Source organism: Seriola dumerili, unplaced genomic scaffold (assembly GCF_002260705.1).
Source record: "Seriola dumerili isolate Sdu_G_001 unplaced genomic scaffold, Sdu_1.0 BDQW01000153.1, whole genome shotgun sequence".
NCBI lineage: Eukaryota > Metazoa > Chordata > Actinopteri > Carangiformes > Carangidae > Seriola > Seriola dumerili.
Genome location: NW_019174408.1, coordinates 331,587 through 353,863, shown reverse-complemented (window position 1 = coordinate 353,863; position 22,277 = coordinate 331,587). Strand labels below are relative to the sequence as shown.

The window sequence follows — 22,277 nt, the reverse complement described above, 5'->3', positions numbered from 1 at the left end:
TCCCCATAAATTATAGCCGTAAACTTTTGCCGCCATGCAGCCTAATTAATTCTCGTGCTGTTACACAAAAGGAAATGCCGAGTGACAAATGGGCGCAGGACTTGAAAGCTGCCAGGTCTGCAAAACATTTTCCACTCCACTTTGTAAGCAATTTTACTGTAAATCATCAAGCAGAACTGGCTACTTTAGGAAACAGGACAACGTGGTAAGTGGAGTGATGAGGGAGAGATACAGGGAGAGAGAGAGAGAGAGAGAGAGAGAGAGAGAGAGAGAGAGAGAGAGAGAGAGAGAGAGGATGGAGCAGAATGGTTGAAAACCTCAAACAAAAGAAATAAGAAATAAATAAAGTGAGATATAAAATCTTCACAATGTCATTGTAAGTCCTATTTGTGTTGTCAGATTAATTAATTAATATAAGTGTTCACTATTAAAAACATTAAAGGTACAAGATAGTTTAAAAAATAATAATATGAATAAATTCAGACACAAAATACAACAAATAATAATCCTGTGAAATAAATCTTATTACATGTTATTTATCCTAAACAGAGTTTATTATACTCCATTTTTTATTAAATCCCAGCAATTTGTATGTATTTGTTGGTCTTTAATAAAATACTTGTCTATATGATAATTCATACACAGATCAATACTGTTATTTCAGGTTCCTTACCAAACTAAACGTTGACATTTTTCTGCCTTGTAATTGTGGCTATTTCGACTACAGGTCATGTCAACTTTGCACTTGCCACTTTGGTTAATGCAACACAACGTACATGGGGGCAAACAGCACAAGCTACATAAGGCTTTCCAAGTAAACTGCTGCTAGTGCCCCCTAGAGGCTTAAATGATCATTAAACCTATTAATACTAAACAAACAGGTCCTAAGACGCACTGATGTTAGAAGCTAGAAAGTGTTCAAAAGTCTTCACACTCACTGATTTGTTAATGCGATCATGACATACAGTGTCACAGGAGAGTGTAGCCTGACATTAGCACTTAAATTTCAGGGTCATTCTTTGAGCATGAGTAGAAAATGTGCCCGTTGGTGGGACTAGAGCAAAAGTCAGGGTTCATCAAGATCGTTAGGGTTCGTACTGATGAGTGTCTGATTGACTGTCACTGCCAAAGTAAAAAGGGTAAATAGAACCTAAAGGAGAATGTCATGTCAGTAGTCAGAACTGTTGCTTCACAGTAAGAAGGTCATGAGTTTGAATCCACTGGCCGGCCGTGGGTATTACTTTCACCCCATGCGCGGTTACTAACGGTTCCCTCTCACAGGGCTCAATGCTCCTGAGGTACTACAAGTAAAGATGAGAGGATGAAATATGATCTGAGAGGCCGTTTCGAGGCTTGTAAGACACCAAAACACTACTGAGCAGTTTGTAATACAATGAGGACGGACTTTACAACTCTAGAAAGTTGTTGTGGTGGAAACGTTCTTTGTGACAATGATCTGAAGGTGAAAGGTAAAATATGCCGCTCATGTTTTTCCACTGATCTACCAGGAATGTGAGCTCGCCATTTCAGTGCAGTGACGGATGACTTTGCATTGTGTCACAGACAACTCTTCTTTCTCTCTGTGTGTCAGGACGCCATAGTACTAATGTCTGTCTGATCACAGTCTAACCCACGTGGGATGTAAACTCCAGTTTTGGAAACTGATTTTTATACAGATGCGGCTAAAGCTGTGTCAACTTCCATGTTGGTGCCACCTTTACACAGCTGTACCACATTGGTGCAGGCAGTCCTATCAACATCTGTTCAGCGGTAAAACATTGCTGGGCTGCACCTAACTGTGATGGAGAGCAGCTCCTAATGCTGGAAGAAAGCTCACTTTGACTCCGCATTGATCAACACTCTGGGCTGATTGGGGCCAATGCAAATAACAGGGAAGTGATGGACAGCGACTGGACTGCCTTGGCCCAGCCTTGAGGAATTAGCCTGCATGCTTCCCACCACACGCAGACCCTTTATCAATGTCTGTGAACCTGGGGCCAATTTGAATGTGACTGAGGCACTCAGTGGACCTGACAGTGACGAAGGAGGTCCATTGGAAGCCATGGTTCAATGACTCATTATGGAGGAGGCTACAAGCTCTGTTTTCTGCATTTGATACAGCACGGGCCTTTAAAAGCACTAATTGGAGTGTAAATGTGTCCTTTCTCTTGCATCTGTTTTGTTTTGTTCTTATCTTGTTACTAAAATGAGCTCGAGTCAGATCAGCCATTAATCTCAGTTTGTGGTTTACAGTGCGTTTTGATAAAGAGGCAAGTTCAGATCAACAAAAGCATTCAATATGTTCAGAAAACAAATGTCCATTGGTGGAGGTGCAAGAATAGGTCCTGTTGTACTAATGGTTGTTCTCATAATGACAACAATAAAAAGTCAAGCTATAAAACAATCCTCTGTATTTTTAACAAGATATATAATTACATAGATTAATGCCCCATACTACTTAAAACCAACACATGGTTTTACATTCTTCTAGACCATGCTAGACTAAACTTTAATTTAAAAAAGTATGTATCCCATCCTGTTTTCAGAACCAAACAATCTGACAATCACTCACACTTTACAGTGCGACACAAAGAGCACATTTTAGAGGAGACTGTCGAAAAGTGTCCGCCATTATCCTGATTTCAATGATTTATCACAGTGAAACACCTCGCGTAGCGATTTACAACAAATATAAACATTTTCACCTTTGAACATGATTCAGAGCAACTACATTGTTTGAAGCAAACTGAAACCTTCAAAGAACTTGTGTTTACCTGAGAAGCTCCTCTGTGGCCAAGAGAATAATGACAAAGGTGTAAGTAGCATGGGAGTCTTATAGCACTTTAAAACTTGTTCATGAACAGATGGGTCAACAAATCGTATGACTGACTTTGGACTGTGGTTTGTTTCCAATCTCCTACCAAGAGTCAGCGTTGGTTTCTTTCAACCATGACCACAATTTTTAACTTTAACCAAGTAATTTTTGTACATAAAATGAATCAAACCACAGAGGTGGCATTATCAGAAAACACATGTAACTCAATGGCCATTTGTAACAGGTTTGAAAGGCACTTATTGCCAGGGTGCGATCAATCGAAATCAAAGGGGGGGTGCTTTTAATCCCTGCCCCATTGGGCTGGTACTAGCAGATAAATCCAGGGCAGATTTTCTCTCCCAGTCCGACCATGTGATTTGTCCTTTCCTCATGCAGATACTTTGGGAATGTGATCATACATCACAAAGGGTTAACTGCTACTTCAATTTAACAGAATTAAATCCCCCTTTCAGTACCATGGATAGTGCCGTGAGAAATAGAGGGAGAGTAGGAACTGAGGCGAGTAAATGTCCTTTTTGTACGCATTATTTTCTACTTTCAGTTTTTCAGAACCATAACCTGAGACATTCAATTCATTAAAAAACTCCAAATCATTTTTAAAACATGGGAACATGTGCTTAGCACTTTAGTATTAATGGTGGACGAGCCGTCTAAATTCACACACCCTGGTCCACCTGATTGACCAGAGAATGAGGAGGAGATGCAGCAGCCGCCTCTGACTCAGACTGTCATCACACTAAGTGCTGCGCTCCATGTGTAATAGATGTAATTGAAATAAACAATGACCAAACACGGTCCTGCAACACAGCTGACTGTCCTTCAATCAAATACAATCTGAACTCAAGTGAGGAGTTTGCATTAGATTATTCATGTTGGTGACCTCGTGCTTCATCTACACAGTTGTGGTATTGACTCTAATGGTTAATTATACAGCTGTGTTAAAATACTAATTCATAGTGGTGGTGAGGCTGTCATGTGTCTGCCAGAATAACATACTCTAACTACAGCAGAGCTGCTTTGGTGTGTTGCAGGCCTGATCTCAAAGGGAACTGAACCACCGACCATATCAACACATGCACCAACAGAACACCAAAACATTTCCAAGCACGACCGAGGGACACTGAAGTGGAACAGTGACCATTTGTCTTTGTGGCTTCCCCTCACTTTTAATTTTAATGAATTATTTTCTGTGAAATTCCAGCAGCCTATCTTCTCCATTATAAACTTTGGCAAGGGTAAAAAAAAAAAAGGGAATTGCCGTCTAATTAATTATTTCCAGCTTTTGTTTCTAATTAAATGCATGGTTAGTCTACTCTGTGAAGGTGGGTGTGTCACGACGATGCTGTTTTACCAGCACAGACACACTCGGCGAGGCCGGTCCTGACTGTCACACCCACGCGTCTACAAGAAACATGATGCAGAGCAGCAGAACAAAGGAAAGTTGAGAAAGGGAAAAGTTTAAAAATATAAAAAGTTCTTCTGCAGAAAAATCAACACAAAGATACACAAGGTAGTTGTTCAATAAAGTGCAGGGACAGGAGCTCAGTGTTTGCCAGCTCGTGTGTGTTTACAAGCCAGAGTTTTATTTATTTATTTATTTTTTCAAAGCAGCATTCTCATACAGCTGAATGATACGAAATTTGTTTTGTGCATGTCACCGTCCCCTGCAGCAGCGCGGACTTGGAGAACACCAGCCTAACTTATATGCGACTTAGCACGAGCGCGGAAAGGGACCCTATACCATATCCTATCTTCTAACCATGATTAATGACTGCCAACTGTCATGCATGCATCAAGAACAGAGCCATACATCATGCAATAACTACAGCTGGCAAATACTGACAAGTACACTGAAGCCATGCCACAGCATAGACCTAACAGCACGTTTCAGTGTTCAACCTATTTGATTTAATATTCAAGTACATGTGTTGTAAAAATATTCAATAGGTACAATTTTGGCAAAATAGAAATCCGAAAAAAAAAAAAAAAAAAAATTACATGTGTGCATCGATGCATACATACACACTCAGAGACACACACCTCTATTCTAGTATAATCCGTCATCTTGCCTATGGTTTTAATTCCTGTTAACTGCATGGCTGCATGCCGCTGCATCGTTCATTCTAATGGAATTGAATAACAGAGCTGCTTGGCTGCACTTGCGCAGGCCTGCTTTAATTGGAATGAATGTTTTTTTTTTTTCAATAAAAAAATATTCAGGCCAGTTTTTCTGAGCTTAAAATGTGTGGCTCAACTATTAGTCAGTTTTAATCCCTCTGCAGCTACTGTATGAAAAATATAGACAGTATGTATAAGGACAAATGTCCCGAGACATTGTATTGAATGGAAATGAAGAATATAGCAGCTTACTGTACATCATAAAAAGATAAATCTATTATGTACCAAATATAAACACCATACAGTTTTGTATATTTTTAAATGAAAAATGCCCACCATTGTACACATTATGTTAAGCTGTATCAGGAATAAATAGTATCAACCTTGATCTCTGGATATTTTTAGATCCTAAACAATAGAATGAATTCTGGCCAACCATCAAATATGGTATGTAATCACCAAGTCGTCCAACCCCTAACCTTAACGGCCGTGCAGGTTATTTGTCCCTACACTTGGATACGAATAATAAACGCATGGTTCAGGTTGTGGAAGGGCCAGGGTTTGGTTGAAATTTAGGCACAAATGCTACTTGGTAAGGTATAGGAAAACAAGTATTTCCTTCAGGTTGAGGACCTCTTATCGTCATGGTTACAGTAATAAATGCACAGTTATGAGTGTAGGAAGGTCACGGGTAAAAGAAACCGCTGACCATTGGTTTCAGGCAGGAAACGAACAATGGCCTCCTCCGTGAAAGTCCTGCGTTTTGACAAACCATCCATCCACCCCCAACCAATGCTGATTTTGTTGCTCTATCCTACGTCACCTAGATTCCTCGTCTTCTGCTCCCGTCATAATTACTACGGCCACTAGAGATCACCTAACGATAAAATGTTAAGATTTCCAGAAAAACACAGAAGTGACTTAGATGGTAAAACTGTATGAGACTCTGCAGTCACATGTACTTGACCTTGGACTGACCTTGCTTTGTTCAGACTTATTGTTATTACTCAGCCACTGTACTCTGAACACACAAGGATCCGGTAATATTGAGTTTCATTAGTTGTGATCAACAAAAACAGGAAATAAAAATTAATTTGGGATTGTTTTGTTTTTGATTGGAAAATTATTATTTTTACCCAGATTCAAAGGAAGAAATTATCTAAAAATTAGCTAGATGCCTTACAAACATTACATTAGTTGTAGTTTGTATCAATATTTATCTGCATGATCCCTGTTAGATTGCAAAATAAATAGCCAGCCATGTATAGCGTAACCCCTAAACACATCTCTGCTGGATCACAAACTGAATGAACACAGGAAACAGCCAACATCATCTGTCGAATACCAGACTAAAAGCACCAGACCGAAACGTCCATTGGAAAGAGGTCAAAGGTCATCGACAAGAGGACATCCACATGTAACAGTGATAGTAACCAACATCATGAAAAACTCTTCCATCCATGTTTACAAGTTTGGACAAACTGACTCAATATTCCATTAAATTCTTCTTTATAAAAAGTCTAATATATATGAATGAATGGGTGGAATGCAGTATAACTTATTGATATTTGGCCTCTTGTGCTTCTCACAGTTAATCAGGGTGTTACTTTCATGGCTGTGATGTAATCCACTGATGCCTGATGACCTGATGCTTAAGCAGGAAACATGATTTGTTTATTCCTTTCCTCTGCATGGGTTGCTCGCCCGTTCTCATCACTGTATATGTACACAGAGCACTCAATACTCATCAGTACACACAGTGACAACTTAGGGGCCAGATTAGTGAATGTGCAATATCCACCCTCCACCAAAGTGAATTAATTGTCTAATGGCTTTAAATTGATTAGGCATGTCTCAGGTTTGAGTTGCAAATCTCCTTCTAATCCAGGTATTTCCCTCTCAGGATAAGCATGGGATTGCTTTAATTAGCAACATGGCCATGTGTGTTGGGTACAGTAACATGGCAGCGAACACCTGGAGCTGAAGTTACAGTGTATTTGGGTGATAAGGGCTTTCTTCGGTGGTGCATTTAGCCACTTGCTCAAACACACTCAGATAATGCCGCAGCAGAAAATGCTAAGCTGGCAGAAAATAACAAAAATCAATTTGCCCAGGAGGCGCAATAAGCAGTGAACAATTATAAAAATGAGAGTGTTAGAGCTTTGGTGTCTTGGCTTTGGGGTTTCCTTGTTCTCATATATATTTGTTGTGTCTTAAAGTAAGAAATGTTGCTTCTTACTGTAGATTTCCAAACACAGAGCTTCATGAAGTTTTGATTTCTAAAATTGTTTTTATTCCATAATATCCAAGCCTGTGACTTCCATTAGAAGTTTCTTTTATTTTTTTTTTACCAAAGTAGAATTTTTTTAAATCAATGTGTGTAAATATTGATGAGTTTCTCAGTTCCCTAACAGCCCTTTTCCACTGCAGGAAACAAAATGAAATAACATAAAAGGTAGCCATTGTTATGGGTTATGCTGTTCATTCCTCGGCCCAGTTTGGAGACCGGTTCCTGGAACAGCAGTAATCACTATTTTAATACTGCATCTGCATTGATTAGTACAATTAATACCTCCAAAGAGAAGACCAAGCAATGCGGGCCAAGCAATGCCCTGGAATAAGGATAAATATGAAATACAATCAGCAATATTAACACTACTGTTATCTGTCAAGAATGACACAGTGGGGCCCAATGCAATATTATACATGTACAACATTCCTCTCATGTTGCCTGTTTCTGTCCTTTTTCTCCCTCAATGGGAATGTCCAGCTCCCCGTGAACAGCACTCCCCGTCCCCGCTGACTCCACTGTAGGTTTACAGAGGGTGTGGACAACTGTGTCTCCCCCAATACATGAGCTGTTGCACCAGCTGCTTCTCCTCACGTGCCAGCGACAGGCTGAGCCCAGTGGGCGTAGTGCTCGGAGGTTCACACCCTCGCCCTTAAATCCCATTCCCCTCTGCTTAAGCACCCGTACTAACCAGTACAGCCACATGATCCCTCACTGGCTTCCCACCCACTGGCAGATGGGATGAAATCAGTTACCTATGTGGTCATGGTTTGTCACATTATGGTTGGTGTCATCAAGAGGGTTTTTGTCTTCTACTGATAACCAGCAAGGCAGTTATGCACCTTCATGATTTGCTCATTTTGAATGTAATGCATCATGTCACCATGCTAGCAACACCTTGCTTAGCTGTAGTGAAACTCAAAATAATGGTGATTTTGTGTTTGGTACTCGGAAAAAAGAACAATATTGTAAGTGTTGAGTTTCTGGTGAAGGATGTTTCGGCTCTAGAACAGAGCAGGTAGGGTTCAAAGGAGTCAGCAACAGGCAGGCAGTCATTTACGACAAGCAAAAACAAGCAGGAACCATCAACCTGCAACAACAGAGGCTGGTGCACTTTACTCATGATCAGGCAAGGGACTAGTGCCAGTAAGCCAGTGTTGATATGTACATACTGGGGAAATGGGGGAAAGCTGATGTATGGACAGGGTAGGGTCAGTTGACTGGGGTGAGGCAGGGACTTGCTGAGGACTGGTGCTGGACAGGCAGGGAAATGTGGTTAGTTGTAGGTAGTTGCTAATGCCAGTTTCCAGTTTGAGCATTTGATGTTGATATCACACTTTTCTCTGAAATCAGATGACAAATTGTTTTGCAGAAGAAACACAAAGACAAACTCAACATTCCCCACTGTTTCAAACAGTGTGACTACTGTACACAATAACGGACGTGCTCATTAAAGAGCTATTTCAGACCAAATGCATTTCCAATCAGAAATGAAACACCCTATTTTATGAAAGAAAATACACCAACTCAACAACCAGCTTGTGTAAATTATAAACAGATTTTGCGCTGAAGTGTGTTTTCCATGTAATATCACGATGGGAAATTGCCAGTGCAATCATACACAAACAACTCATTGAGAAAACCCTTGCCCTGAGCAAAAAACACAGCAGTTGGTCTCCAATATGTGAATGACAAATGAATATCACTCAGTGGGTCAGATGGTGTAGACACACTCCATGCTCTGTGCTAATCAGGCCAACCTACAGACCTCACATACCATCAGGACATCCTCCAGGGGGAAATTAGTACTTTCCACTTTGCTAAACGAGTATACTTTCCTCCCTGGGTGAATGCATTGTTTGTTACGTGGGCAATTTCTTTATGTAAATTGTACTTCGGTGGGTTACATACCAATTATAAGTAAAACATTCAGTTTTATACTGATTATGAATAGCAAATTAGAGGTACATTTATGCACATTTTCTCAGGGGCAAACTACTAAAGGCAGAAACAAACCCAGTATATACCATGATTTATTCATTACTTCAAGTTAAAAACTGAATGAGTCCAAGTTATCTACCTGGAAAATTTGTGATGAAGACGACCTCAGTTATGACCCTGACTTGTTTTTCATTATGTCAGCTGCTAGCCAAATTTAATATCTACACCAGCGTGCTTGTTTAAACTCTGAGGGTAGCTACAGTTTGTTAGCATAACGCTAACTTGTATTTTTGTTGGATAAAGTTCTTCTTATTAGCTTGTCTTTTTCTCTGCATGAGTACGGGGCTTTCATTAGCAGCCCATCATGTAAACAGAAGGGTTTATGGATTAGCATACAGCAATAATGTTGTCATTTTTAGCTGATTGTCAGACAGCGCTGAGATCTATGCAACATTACTTTGATATGTACATTTAAACTAGCATAAAAACAAGGAGTTATGAAGAGGCTGGACTGAAACAGTGGTAGAAATATGAAGTTGTTTTATATTTAAATGGAAGAATGAGGCCAAACATAGAAAAGTGAAGACAAAAACAAATCAAGAGCAACACAATCAACTACTGCGCAAGTGATATGTTGTAAGTAGTGTTGGGCTCATATTCAGTAATATTGAATATACATGAAAAACATTGCATGTGGGGAAATATTGTGATATTCGATAATATTGAATTATATTATTGTATTTTGAGATATTTGATAATAGCAATATTATCGAATATTGTGATATTTCTCACAATTTTTTTCATAATATAGAAAAAATGACAGTATCGCTCATACCTGAAACGTAAAATACAATAATATAACTATGTTAATTAAAAATAACATAAACAACTGAAACATGAATTTACAATAATGTAATTGTATTATAAACCCCCCAACCCCCACCCCACATGATAATATCAAATACTATGATTTTGAGCTGCACTGTATCGAGATATTAAATTGTAGATATCACTCAAACCTTGTTGTAAGTCCTGTAGTTAGGCCTCCTGTCAGTTTGTCTTTGTGTTGTGGTTGTGGTTGAACACTTAATTACTCAGTCCTCCAACATGCGGTGCTCATTTCATTTTGTCTGTTTCTCTCTGTATTTTTAAACCAAGTCTCCGGCAATAGACGTCCACATCTTTCCCTGAAATTAGAGCTGGACTCTCAGCAGCTGAGGAACTGTAATACCATGATACTGCAGAGCCACAGCATTAACACGCTTTTCACTCTGAACTATTGACCCAACACTGAAGAATATGGGTGGGAGATTGTGATTGACACGACATAACTTTAAGAAAGAAAAAAAAAAAAAAAGCACCAGATCAAGATCAGGGTTAAGAGCTGGATGATGCTCCGGTCACGACTCTGGGGTCAAATCAGTTTTATAAGCTCCACCAGTTTATTCCCAGCTGTGTGAAGAAGGAGTTAGCTGAATAATTAAATACGACAAATTTAAACATGAGGAAAAACCTTCTCTGTTGACTCATGACCTGAGTATTTCTAAAATTGCAGCCACAATAAAATACTGATAAAGCAGTTCTGTCCAAACTGTACATACAATCTGCCACAGTAACGCGTCACATGTTACTTCATTTCTTTCATTTTGCTGCGTCAGGTGTTTGGAGACAGAAAGACTGAAAAGCGAAATCACTTTTATCACACACACTGATTTGACTTTCTTTAGGTGCCTCTCTTTGCTCACTTATGTTTCTTCTCGGTTCAACAACAACAAAAAAAAAAAAGATGGGGAAGTGTGTAGAGAAGCGAGGTGGCTAAACAAGCAGCTCGTCAGCAGCGGTCATCTTATCAGGACGCCTCATATCTTTGTATCATCCTCTGGCTGAGTATTGAGCCGGGGAAATGTGGCTCAGCGATCAACCAACCCGCTCCATTGATTAATAGCGTTTTCTCATTCCCGGCCAAGAGATTGGCTTCCCTCAACATGTGTCGTTTGTTTGAGGAGAAACGAGGACCGGTGCCATGTGTTTGTGTGCTTGTGCTACGTTTGCTCTGAGGAGAGGGTACACTTCCAGCTGAGCCACTCTGCATTTAAAACTAGCAGCCAAATGCTTCTCATATGGAGAGGGGCTCTAAAAAAATCCCTTCTCAGTTTGAATGCAAGTATCTCGGTGTTCGCCTGCTGGGCCTGATCTTCCTATTGGCTCAATATTTTGGCCCCTGTTGTACCCTAAAGTAAACCATTTTGTACACCTCCCCCTCCCCACTCCTTCCTCTAAGCATTTATCTCCCCGTCACCTCCTCTCATCAAACACACATGCACATACGGTACACTTTTGGATTTTGGATCCCAGTGGGTGTGTGGACTATTCAAACATCCTGACTCAGAGATTTAAAACGTCATTTAAAACCCATTAAATGCAGTTAAGGCTTGTTTTATTTTTCCAGTGTTAGACTACAAGGTCAGTTTGCACCAACAGCTGATGAGCGATCAATAGGAGATTTGAATTTAAAGAGCTGTGGCCCCGGGGCGGTCAGTTGCCGGTGCATGGTGTTACCACAGGGGGGGCTAAGCCCAAGGGCTCAACAGAGACCTATATCCTTCCACAGACCCTCCACCCCCACCTCCCCAAGCTTGGTTAACACTCAAGACCATGATTAATTCATGGTGGATTACAGTCTGGAGGCAGGGGAGAAAACTGGGATGCCATACAGTCCTAACTGCACGCAGAGGGGTTAGGGAGATAAAGGTTTCTCCAGATTCAAGCCACAATCCCACTGCCTGACTCATTTCCCTACGAGTATGAATAATTTTTTCATCCTTCTCACAGAAGATCACGCCTCAGTGTTTGGCCTCCTTGATTATTATTACGGCTGTGTTCACCGAAATAAGTTAGGAGAAGTCCCTCCCAGCCGCCGGCCCGCACTGCGAGAACAGTAAGCTGCAGGGAATAATAATGTAGGAGCGGGCTAATAAAAGCATAACAAGCAGGATAGCCGTGGTCACGGCAATTTCATCATTGTCCTTCACAGTTGCACAGCTAACTGCTTATGATTAGTTGTCGAGCTCGAGCAAGTGAATGGAGGAATCTGAGGCCCGGGCTGATGTGGTTGGGGAAAGACGTGGCATCAGCATAAGTTGTGAAGTCGCTCCCCCTTGTGTCAGCCACGGCGAGCCAGTCCACTAAACGCCTCCATGGCTGTGGGGAAAGTTAAATCAACAGAAAATGTTTTTGTTGTTGTGTTTGTCTGTGAGATGTTGAAGCCATCAGCATCTAGTGCAAAACGCTGCAGCGGGAAGAAAATCAGATTAGCATCAAAGTCAGACGATAATGTGTTTTTACAACTCTGCTAAAAGCTTCTTCTCCTTTTTCTTTCTTTGTGTCTTTTCATCACTTTCCACCAACTGCTGTTTCAATTTCACTCAGGTTTTTTTTTTTTTTTTTTTTTTTGAATCCCATTAATCAGAATTAACAAATGTTTACCTGTCACTACGTCTGCAAAGGCCAATTATTTCACACTCCAAGTGAATGGAAAAAGCAGACATGGGGACAAAAAGCGTTCATTATGAAACGAGTGACACTGGCCTGATAAGTGGCTCACAGAGACGCCCTGTGATGTACGGCTGCACCGACACCGCGTGATGCATAATACACTGTAACGTCAGGGGGATACTGTCATAACGCTGCTGCCAAAGAAAATCTGTTAAAAAAAATTCATAAGCATATTTTCTAGTTTTATTAGAAACACATTTTTGTCAACATGTTGTATTTATACAGTGAATGGTCTAATATGCACTGGAGGTCACATAAGCTTAGGTTTATTGGAACATTAAAAGACATATCATGAGGGCTTGATATTCAAAGAGATGTAGCAGCTACTAGCTGCATATTTGACCATCAATTTTTAATAGCTTGGATTTTTCTCCTTTGAAGACACAAAAATAAAACCTGTCTAAGTATGTTATATTAACAATTTTATGAATGTATTAGCAGACTAAAAAATTAAGAAGTCAATTACTCCTTTTAACACTTACATTTTGTCTCAACACATTCTGCAGATAATGGTGCAAAGCACTTTAACAGTATTTGTGCTATTTTTTTTTTTTTTTAATTTGGCAAATGTCTACTTTACTTATGTTTTTTATTCTTTTTTTTCAACCTTTTTTTTGTAAACAACATCTTGTACAAACTAGCACAGTGAACCACAACCCCAGCAAATGTGTTTTTATCTCCATACAATATAAATGAAATCAATACAAAAGTTTGGTTGGTTGCTTGGAACATTTTTATATGGATCAAGAGGTTCTAAAACAAGGTTTTCGAGACTTCTGGACTCCTGAATTAAATAGGTTACGTAAACAGTTGACTGTTCTAAGTCCCATATTTAGAACCCCGGTAGAAGATTTTTAGAAGGTAGACTTCATTTCAACATTTCAAGTTCACTTCCATTTTAAATAAAGGGTTTGCAATCCATAGAGGGTTTTACTGTTTGCCTTTTGAAGGCGACCTTCTTCAGATTTGGTGGAAATTATGAAATTAAGAAAAGGAAAAAAAAAAAAAAGAAAGGAGGAAACAAATAGTCCAGACGGAGGAAAAAATTGTCATATCCTCTGGCCTTCGGAAACATAGTGTCAAAAAGGTTAAGTGTCAATATGGCAGAGCCTTGAGAGGCAAAGAGGTCTGAGGAGCTTCTGAATAAATACAAGGGCCATGTCTAGTGCCTCGAACATAGTCTGAATGCTGCTCAGCCTTCCTACAGTGCCAGGTCAGCACACAACCAATCCTCAGCCCCTTTATTCTCTCTGTAAAGCTATTGAAGTCTTTGACAGTAGCTAATGATGTTTTCGTGTTCCGAACATACAATAGGAGATTTCAGAAGGGTTGTTTTCTACCCCAGCTTTAAATGTTAGGGGGTTTGGTCGTTATGCCGGGCCGCTGACAGGACTCAGGAGGGGCGACAGGGAGCCCCGGGGGGCCCAAGGAAAGGGGGCGAATAGGGGCAGTTCAGCAGTCTTGCTCATTTTTTGTCTTTTTTTTTTTTTTTGTTTGTTTTTTGTTGTTTTTTTTTTTGTTGTTTTTCTTTCTTTTTTTTTTTTTTCAAGTCCAGTTTTGGATGCAGGGAGTGGGCAAAAGAAGCGATTGAAACACCCAAACACAATACTAAAGACAATGTTTTTGAGCATAATTTTTATGCCAGATACGCTTTCCCCACAGAGATCAACAAATCATGTGAGAAAATAAATAAATAAATATGAAAACACCAAAAAAAAAAAAAAAAAAAAAAAAAAAAAATGGGAAAAAAAAAAAAAAAAAAAATAAAAACCAAAAAAAAAAAAAAAAAAAAAAAATCATAATGATTCAATGGTGTTGCCCTAACCCTGTTGATATCCATGTCCCTGTTCTGGATTCCAGCCCCCAACACCACCAGACCTCACCACCCTCCTCCGTCACCGAATCTGTCACCAGTAAAGTCTGCTCGGTCAAAAAGCTACCACACGGTGCCCTCGTTCATTTCCGAGGGCGGGTGGGACAGGTGGTTGTTGTATCCGCTGCCGTTCAGCGACAGTGAGGTAAAGGGCGGACTGGGGCCGAACACCTCGGAGGAGATGCTGTGCAGGGGCCCCGGGATTCCGGGCTCTGGGCTGGGAGAGTCCCCAGGGTGGTGGGACATGATATCGGAGAAGCGCTGCACCTCGCTGGAGGGGTGGTGGCCCGGCAGGGGGTGGTCCATACCTCCAAGGGGGGTGCCCGTGGGGCCTGAGGAGGGCACGAAGGGGAGATCGACTGGGGTCTGGGCCTGCGACGACGGAGGCCCCTGAGGGAAGAAGTCGTAGTTCCCTCCCGGGCCGTAGTACTCACTTTGATAATCTGTAGATCCAAGAGAAGAAGAAGAAGAAGAAGAAAAAAATCAGCGTTGACTCTGAGAACAATGGCTGTGCAGAAATAATTCCAGAGATGTTGAGGAGTTCATTGAATATACATAGCTTGATTTGTATTAGTGAGGGAGAAAGACCCTCGCCGTGCTACATTAGTCACAGAGCACGTTACACTTAAATCAAAACTGCAATTGGGTGGGGAGAACAACGTGGCCACAAAATTAATTAAAGTGGGGGCCATTTCATCAGCGATTCTACCTACTGAGACCGATTTTTTTTTTTTTTTTAAGTTCAGCAGAATATTATTAGAGTTTTTGCTTCAGCAGAAAAGACAAAGGCCTGAGCACAAATGAAATTCTCTGAAAATTATCAGATATTTCAAAGCACTTGAAGGAGGGAGTGTGGTATCAAATCAGTCAGATGTGAACTAATTTCACTTAAACTTCACTCAGTGCCACTGATTTCCACAAGGCTGCGGACGAGGTGACCCAGACTGAATAATACATCGCTTTTGACTTTGTTTTAAAAAACTCAAGAGCCTTGTGGTTGGTCACTGCCACCGTATATGCTTATATAGATGTTATTTTAAATTTGTATACTAAATTAACATGTTTTTTAATTGTGGAAAGAGCTCACAAAGCCAACAGAACACAGGCCTAACATGGAGTCTATTTGCCTGAGGCAGTGCCTTTATAAGATAATAACAAAAACCTGAATTAAATTGCCTTATTTCTTATTTAACACGTTGGTGATGGGATATATAGATAAGGTAAAATAGAACAATATAGCAGCATTGTTTCCTTACAGCATATAAGTGCAGAAAAATACAACAAATGACAGGCAAAAAAAAGGAAATGAGGAAAGATGCAAATATGAATTTTAAAATATAATACATTTAAAAAAATGTAATTTTGGTGAGAAAAAAAGATATTTCATAAAAGGAAAATACAATTAAGAAGAAAAAAAAAAGTTTTTCTCCAAAATGAGTTAAATTTCGAGCATACCTCCGTAGTAGGAGAAGGGCCCGTTGGGGATGAGCTCCCCGGGCTCCAGCCGGTCCACCAGCGTCCTCATCCGCCTCGGGCTGCGGAAAAACGCGTGCCTCCGGGCGCCCAGCGCGCTCAGCTGCTTCATGCGCCTCTCTTTGGAACGTCGGTTCTGGAACCAGACCTGGACACAAACACACACACACACACATTAGTATATAGATATATGTGTGTAATATGGGTCACCTCATGTTACTCAGCAAAGATGCAGTATGGGCTGCTGACGCCATTTTGATTGCACGTCAATATTCCTTGAGAGGAGGGGGGGGGCTTCAGATGATGGAGAAATGGGGCTGAGGGCTGAATAAATAAATATCAAAACAAACAAACACAAACAACAAAAAAAATGGCACCTTGTTATTTTTTGTGAATATGCAAATAAACCTCACTGTGTAAACCGCACCCCTCCCCCCCATTCAAAAGAAAGTGTAATTAGGTGTCATATTTACCTTGGCACCTGCACCACATTGGCTCCTTGCTGGAGTAAATAACCGCGCGCTCTCTGTGTGTGTTTTGCGCCGTGCGTGATGAGCCGGTGCCTTAAATCCGCAAGGGCTCTCTGCGGCGGAGACGACTGCGCCCAATTATCTTTACAGGAGCGACAGTCACATCTAACCTCCCTAATGGTCTTTTAACCCTCCATTTACTCCGACTGAAGGCTACAGCAGCGGGGGCTTAAAATCTCCAATTAATACTTAATAGGAGGGTTGTTACCAATATATTACCGGGCTCTTGGAGGTTATCATTTCCTAATCTATAGGCCGGCTTCCTTTAATTACGCTCTTCCTTTTCGCCCCTCACGCTCATACATATTAGATACCCCGACGTCGTCACTCTCACTTTATCGCTATTAATCTGTTATGCTAAACCTTTCTACCTTTGATCTGCCCCCTCCCAACCCCACACCCCAGTTTTACCAACCCTTTAAAAAAATCACATTCATAAAAAATAAAGATGCAGAAAAGCCGGATGCGTAATAGGTAAATATTCCCTCTAAAGAAGCACTTGAACAATATTTGGAAATCACCAAAATAAAATATGAAATTGTTTCTAATGCAAAATCAATAATAATAATAATAATAATAATGATAATAATAATAATAATAAAAAGCTGATACTAATAATAATTTGAATAATGTGTTGCTTGTGCTGCTCCTTGTTCGACTTGCTGCGGCCCTGCAGAGTTGTGAGGAAACAGTCTGAAGACCCCTGAAACAGATTTCTGTCTTTCCACTTGGNTAATAATAATAATAATAATGATAATAATAATAATAATAAAAAGCTGATACTAATAATAATTTGAATAATGTGTTGCTTGTGCTGCTCCTTGTTCGACTTGCTGCGGCCCTGCTGTAATTCAGAGTTGTGAGGAAACAGTCTGAAGACCCCTGAAACAGATTTCTGTCTTTCCACTTGGCTAGAAATGCTCTCAGCATGGCTAAATGTGGTCGCAAAACGTGATGGCAGCGCTGTGCCAGGACTACCCAGCGCTCCCAGCGCTCCCAGCAAGCCCCGGCGCCAGTTGGCGACTTTGCCCCTTCCTGCGCGCCAAGAATCAAAAAAAAAAAAAAATACCCATATAAATTACCCGTTTCCAAATCAGCCCCCGTCGGTCGGGGCCAAAATCTTTGGCTTAATGAATTCAATGTGACTGCGCAGTTTGAAGGGAAGAGGCCTCCTTTAAAGAGGGGTGAAAGATGTGAGAGGGGGTGGGGGGGTAGGTGGAGCCTCCCTGATGATGGGATGAGGCCTGCACGGTCATGGCAGTCTGGCAGCTTTTGGCAGGGACATTTTTTCCATAAAATATAAGCTGTTACATCACACCTTTTAATGGGTGCGTAACACCCTATAAAATAAAAAAAGGTGCGAGCCCACCTCCTCAGCGTGTGGGTGTCCCCTGAATCCTGAATCCATAAGAGTCTCAGACACAATCACGAGACCCCCGTCTACTTCTGATCCACACAGTGATTTCCATTTTCAGAAACAGCCTCATTTCCTAATAAATCTGGGCTGTTTATCTATTTCTTCTCTATAAATGGCTGAATTCATAGAGAAACGAGAGGGGTAATCCGAGTGAACCCTCTGTGGGAGTCCAACCAGAACCCAGCTTTGATGCTAAAAGCAGAAGCTCCTTTACCTGGATGACCCTCATGTTGAGGCCGGTCTCCTGGGCCAGCTGCTCCCTGATGTGTCTGGTGGGTTTGGGGGTCGCAGCGAACGCCGCCTTCAGCGTCTCCAGCTGCTTGGCCTTGATGGTGGTCCGCGGGCCGCGCCGCTTCCCTCCGAGGTTCTGGTCGTCGTTCTCGTTGTTAACCGTCTCCTTGTCGGACAGGGCGGCTATCTCCGTGTCCTTTAGGACCACGTCGTCCTGTAGCTGGTCTTGAGAGTCCGGTGATAAACTCGGGTCGCTGCACGCCGTTACTGCACAGATGAGATATGAAGATTTAGAATCAGACCCATCGCGTTGTTATTTATCAGTGTGGACTCAGCGGGGATGTAGCGGTCAGTTAACCGTGGCTGAACTCTGACCTCAGGTCTGTGATGCAAAACTACCACCAACATGAATAAGAAATAAATTCTATTCTCTGAAAGTTTCATTCTGGTTTTACGCCTTAAAACGACACATGTTTACGTATTCATTTTGACTAATTAACATCTTATTTTATCTGCTTCTTTCCTCCATTAAAGACTTAAATATTTAGATAAAAAAAATGCGAACACACTTAATAACACATAGAATAAAGCACAGCATATTTACATCACAGGCCCAAATAAAAAGCAGCATGTTTTAACTGTGAGAATAAACAGAATGATCAGCAGACAGAGCTCTGGGGTTTTTGTTGGGTTCTACTCTGAGTGCCGTCTGAGTCCTGGTCATGGAAATGATGAAGCCACTGCGGGGCTGAACACATCACATCCATCACAATTTATTCCGCCTTGTGCTCACACAAACAAACACACACACACACACACACACACACACACACACACACACACACACACACACACACACACACACAGAGCTTCTTCCTTACCTGAGAGGAGGTTGGTGTCTTTTACACTGGTGTTGCTGATATAATCGTCTTTGCAAACGAATTTATTCTCGTCTATGATGTAGAGCTCCTCTCCGGTGGAGAGCTGCTTATTGCACATCATGCAGGTGAAGCAGTTGAGGTGAAACACTTTGCTCCGGGCCCTCCGGACCAAGTCGTTTGGAGAGATGCCCTGCGAACAGCCGCCACACTTCGTGCCAAACCGCCTGCAGGAGGAAAAGGGGGCTGGGGTTATTATTTTTTATAAAATATATATTTTACAATACATCATATTACAAACATACAATAATATTTTTTTTAAATAATAATCAAACTCCAGCCAGGTTTGGTGGCAAGGCGGAGACGGGGGAACGGAATTATCCGCCTTGTGTAGACGTTGATTCACATTTTAAATTGTGTTGTCTTGACTCAGTAAAGCTTCAAGTGTAAGAAAAGAATACTTGATACTTTATGATTAAATCTATACACATCATTTATAATCCTTTACATGAGCCTTTGGCAATTTGTGGTCTGAAGTCGGACCATACAATAATGTGTCTTACATATAATATTTAAAATATAACATGGTGAATAGAAGAAGTCTGTATAGATAAAGCCCATGTGTTTTTTTAATCTATAGTTAATCTGAAGTCGGACCATATAATAATGTGTCTTACATATAATATTTAAAATATAACATGGTGAATAGAAGAAGTCTGTATAGATAAAGCCCATGTGTTTTTTTAATCTATAGTTAATATGTCAAACTTTTAAAAACGTATATTAGCAGCGTTTTTTGGACCTTTTGCTAATTCTGAAATCTAGAATTAACCTCCATCCTCAATACTGGCATTTTAATTACAATAATTATACTATTACTACAAACAATAATAATGATAATGATAATAATATTAGTAATATTAATGGCCATCACCAGTGACGACAACAATTTTAAACGTATTATTCAGTGTTTTAGTGTTTATTCATTTTGGGAAAACGTCTATAAAATAAATATTTTAATTTGTAAAAGAAAATGTGATGATGTTGCGCATCAGCTGATTCTGATTATTTAAAATAATGTTTAAGAAAATAAAATATGATTTCTTCCTCCAGAGGCCGTTACACTGCTCTGCACAGACCCGCTGAAGACACTGCTTTTATTTTATTACATTTTTTTTTTTAAATTTTTTTTATCTGTAGTTTCCATTTCCAAGCTTTTAGTTTCCAGATTAGACTCTACATGTTTTAGACGGTGGAGTTCAGTAAATATACGGGTTCTTTTTTTAATTCCCTGACTCGGCAGGTTGGTTTTAGAATAATAAATTCTCGCCCTGCCATTGACTGCAGCGTTAAACAATGTGTATTGAGTGGTGTGTGCACTGCTTGTTGACTGCACGTCTGTGATTGCATTGTCTGCGGACTTGATCTTTTCAACTAGTTTACTATTCAAATCCACTTATCACGTCCTCCTCAGTCGGACTGAGCAAACACACCGGGCAGCGGCTCTTCTGGCCGGGGTTTGATCCTTTGCGCCCCCCACTCACCCCCTCCACCTCCACCTCCACCTCCACCTCCACCTCCATACTGGCTGTAAAAAAAAAAAAAAAAAAACCCAAAAAAAACACCCCAAGTGTGATTTCCTCGATTTCCTAACAAACCGCCCCCCCTCTCTTCTCCCCGCTGAGAGAGAGTGCACACGCGTTTAATGTTGCTGTCTCTCTTTTGTTGTTGTTTTGCATAAGAATTCAAATTAACAAGCTTTTAATTACTCGCTCTTAATCAAAGCTTATCACCTCCAAGTCCTCGTTCCCGCCTACAGGCACGGACCGGTCGCTCTCTTCATTTATTTAGAGCAAAAAAAGAAATACATAAAACGGAGACTCTGAGTTCACTGTAAATACCTGTAATCCTGTGGCTGCTCATGAACACAGCTGCCAAATTCTTCATATTTTTTTAAGATTATTATGTTTATTTTAATTTAATAGATTTTATTTGTCTGAAGAATACAGCCGGTCTGAATTTATGAGCATTACTTTGCGTGTTTCTAGAGATTGATAAAGAATAAAACTAATTTAAAAGTTAGAAATGAGACTGAAGATGAAGCACAAAATCTTCAAAGGTCTAAAATGTTTTTTTTTTTTTTAGTTGAATATAATGTTTGTTTGCATCTATTTTTATGATGCGCCATCAGCACCTTTGCTTCTGTTCTATGCTCCTGTTTAAATGTCTTTATATCATTTCCTAAATGTTTACCTGCTGCTGTTTGCTGCCCTGCTCCAACATTAAACCACACACACAATAAAACAGAAACACTGCTGGTGAGTTCTCCTGCACCTTCCCCGGGCTTACCTAAAGAAATCATTTTTGCAGTACAGTCTTCCCTCTCGTGAAAAACATTTCTCAGTTAAATTGCATTTGCACTCGCAGCACTGCACGCACTTGACGTGCCAGGCTCTGTCCAGCACGTTGAGCAGAAAGCGGTCCAGGATAGGCCTCTCGCAGCCGGCGCAGTGGACCATGGCTTTGGCTGGGCTACAACAAACCCCACAGATGAAGCGCGCACACACACACAAACAAAATCAACAGCACAGGCCGAGCATTGACCGAGTTATCTGCTTTCTCCCTCCCCTTGATTCGCCTGGAGCTCCCGGGTCAATGTGCGCGGAGAAGCCAGTCGATCAGGTGTCACCACAGATTTCTCCCTGCATGCGTAAAAAGGCTCAGCGTCCAAAAAAAAAAAAAAAAAAAAACAGACAGGAATGGATGGCGACAGCGTCCTCGCTCTCTCTCTCTTTCTCAGGTGGAAAAAGCCAAAAGGAAATGAATAAATAAAACAGTCCTTTAGTGCATCCGGAGACAAAACGCGCGAATTCAACCAAAATGTAGATTTCAACACAGGAAGCTGCAGATCGGCTCAGACGAGAGGACCGGAGCCGGCGTGGTTGTCCCGGCGCTCTTGGAAGTGACGCATCGGCCGAGGAGAAGAGCGTCGTGTGCCAGTCACTGCTGGAAGAGGCGTCTAATAAAATGCTTTTAGGGCAGAGCTGTCACACAACAAGACACGCACGCCTATAAATAATTCAGTGCACTTTGACATGGCAGCGTATCCACTGTTCACAGCCCGGCGAGAAACAA

General features: G+C 40.9%; 1 protein-coding gene across 1 annotated transcript; it reads right to left on the bottom strand.

The window, feature by feature from the left end:
• Positions 1-14,676: 14,676 nt before the first annotated feature.
• Positions 14,677-21,661, bottom strand: LOC111226293 (LIM/homeobox protein Lhx1). Its single transcript, XM_022751361.1, has 5 exons — positions 21,492-21,661; positions 19,146-19,369; positions 18,248-18,531; positions 16,069-16,234; positions 14,677-15,056 (listed from the first exon to the last, which is right to left on the bottom strand). Exons 1-5 carry the CDS (start codon positions 21,659-21,661, stop codon positions 14,677-14,679), a joined length of 1,224 nt encoding a protein of 407 aa, XP_022607082.1.
• Positions 21,662-22,277: the final 616 nt, after the last annotated feature.

Bases quoted from the DNA above. Each gene is read 5' to 3' on its own strand.
- LOC111226293 (XM_022751361.1), bottom strand. From the start codon at position 21,661: ATGGTCCACTGCGCCGGCTGCGAGAGGCCTATCCTGGACCGCTTTCTG. The intron at 18,532-19,145 runs GTAAGGAAGAAG...TCATCTGTGCAG, and splicing joins AGACACCAACCTCCTCTCAG to TAACGGCGTGCAGCGACCCG. The intron at 15,057-16,068 runs GTATGCTCGAAA...TTGGATCTACAG, and splicing joins GCCCTTCTCCTACTACGGAG to ATTATCAAAGTGAGTACTAC.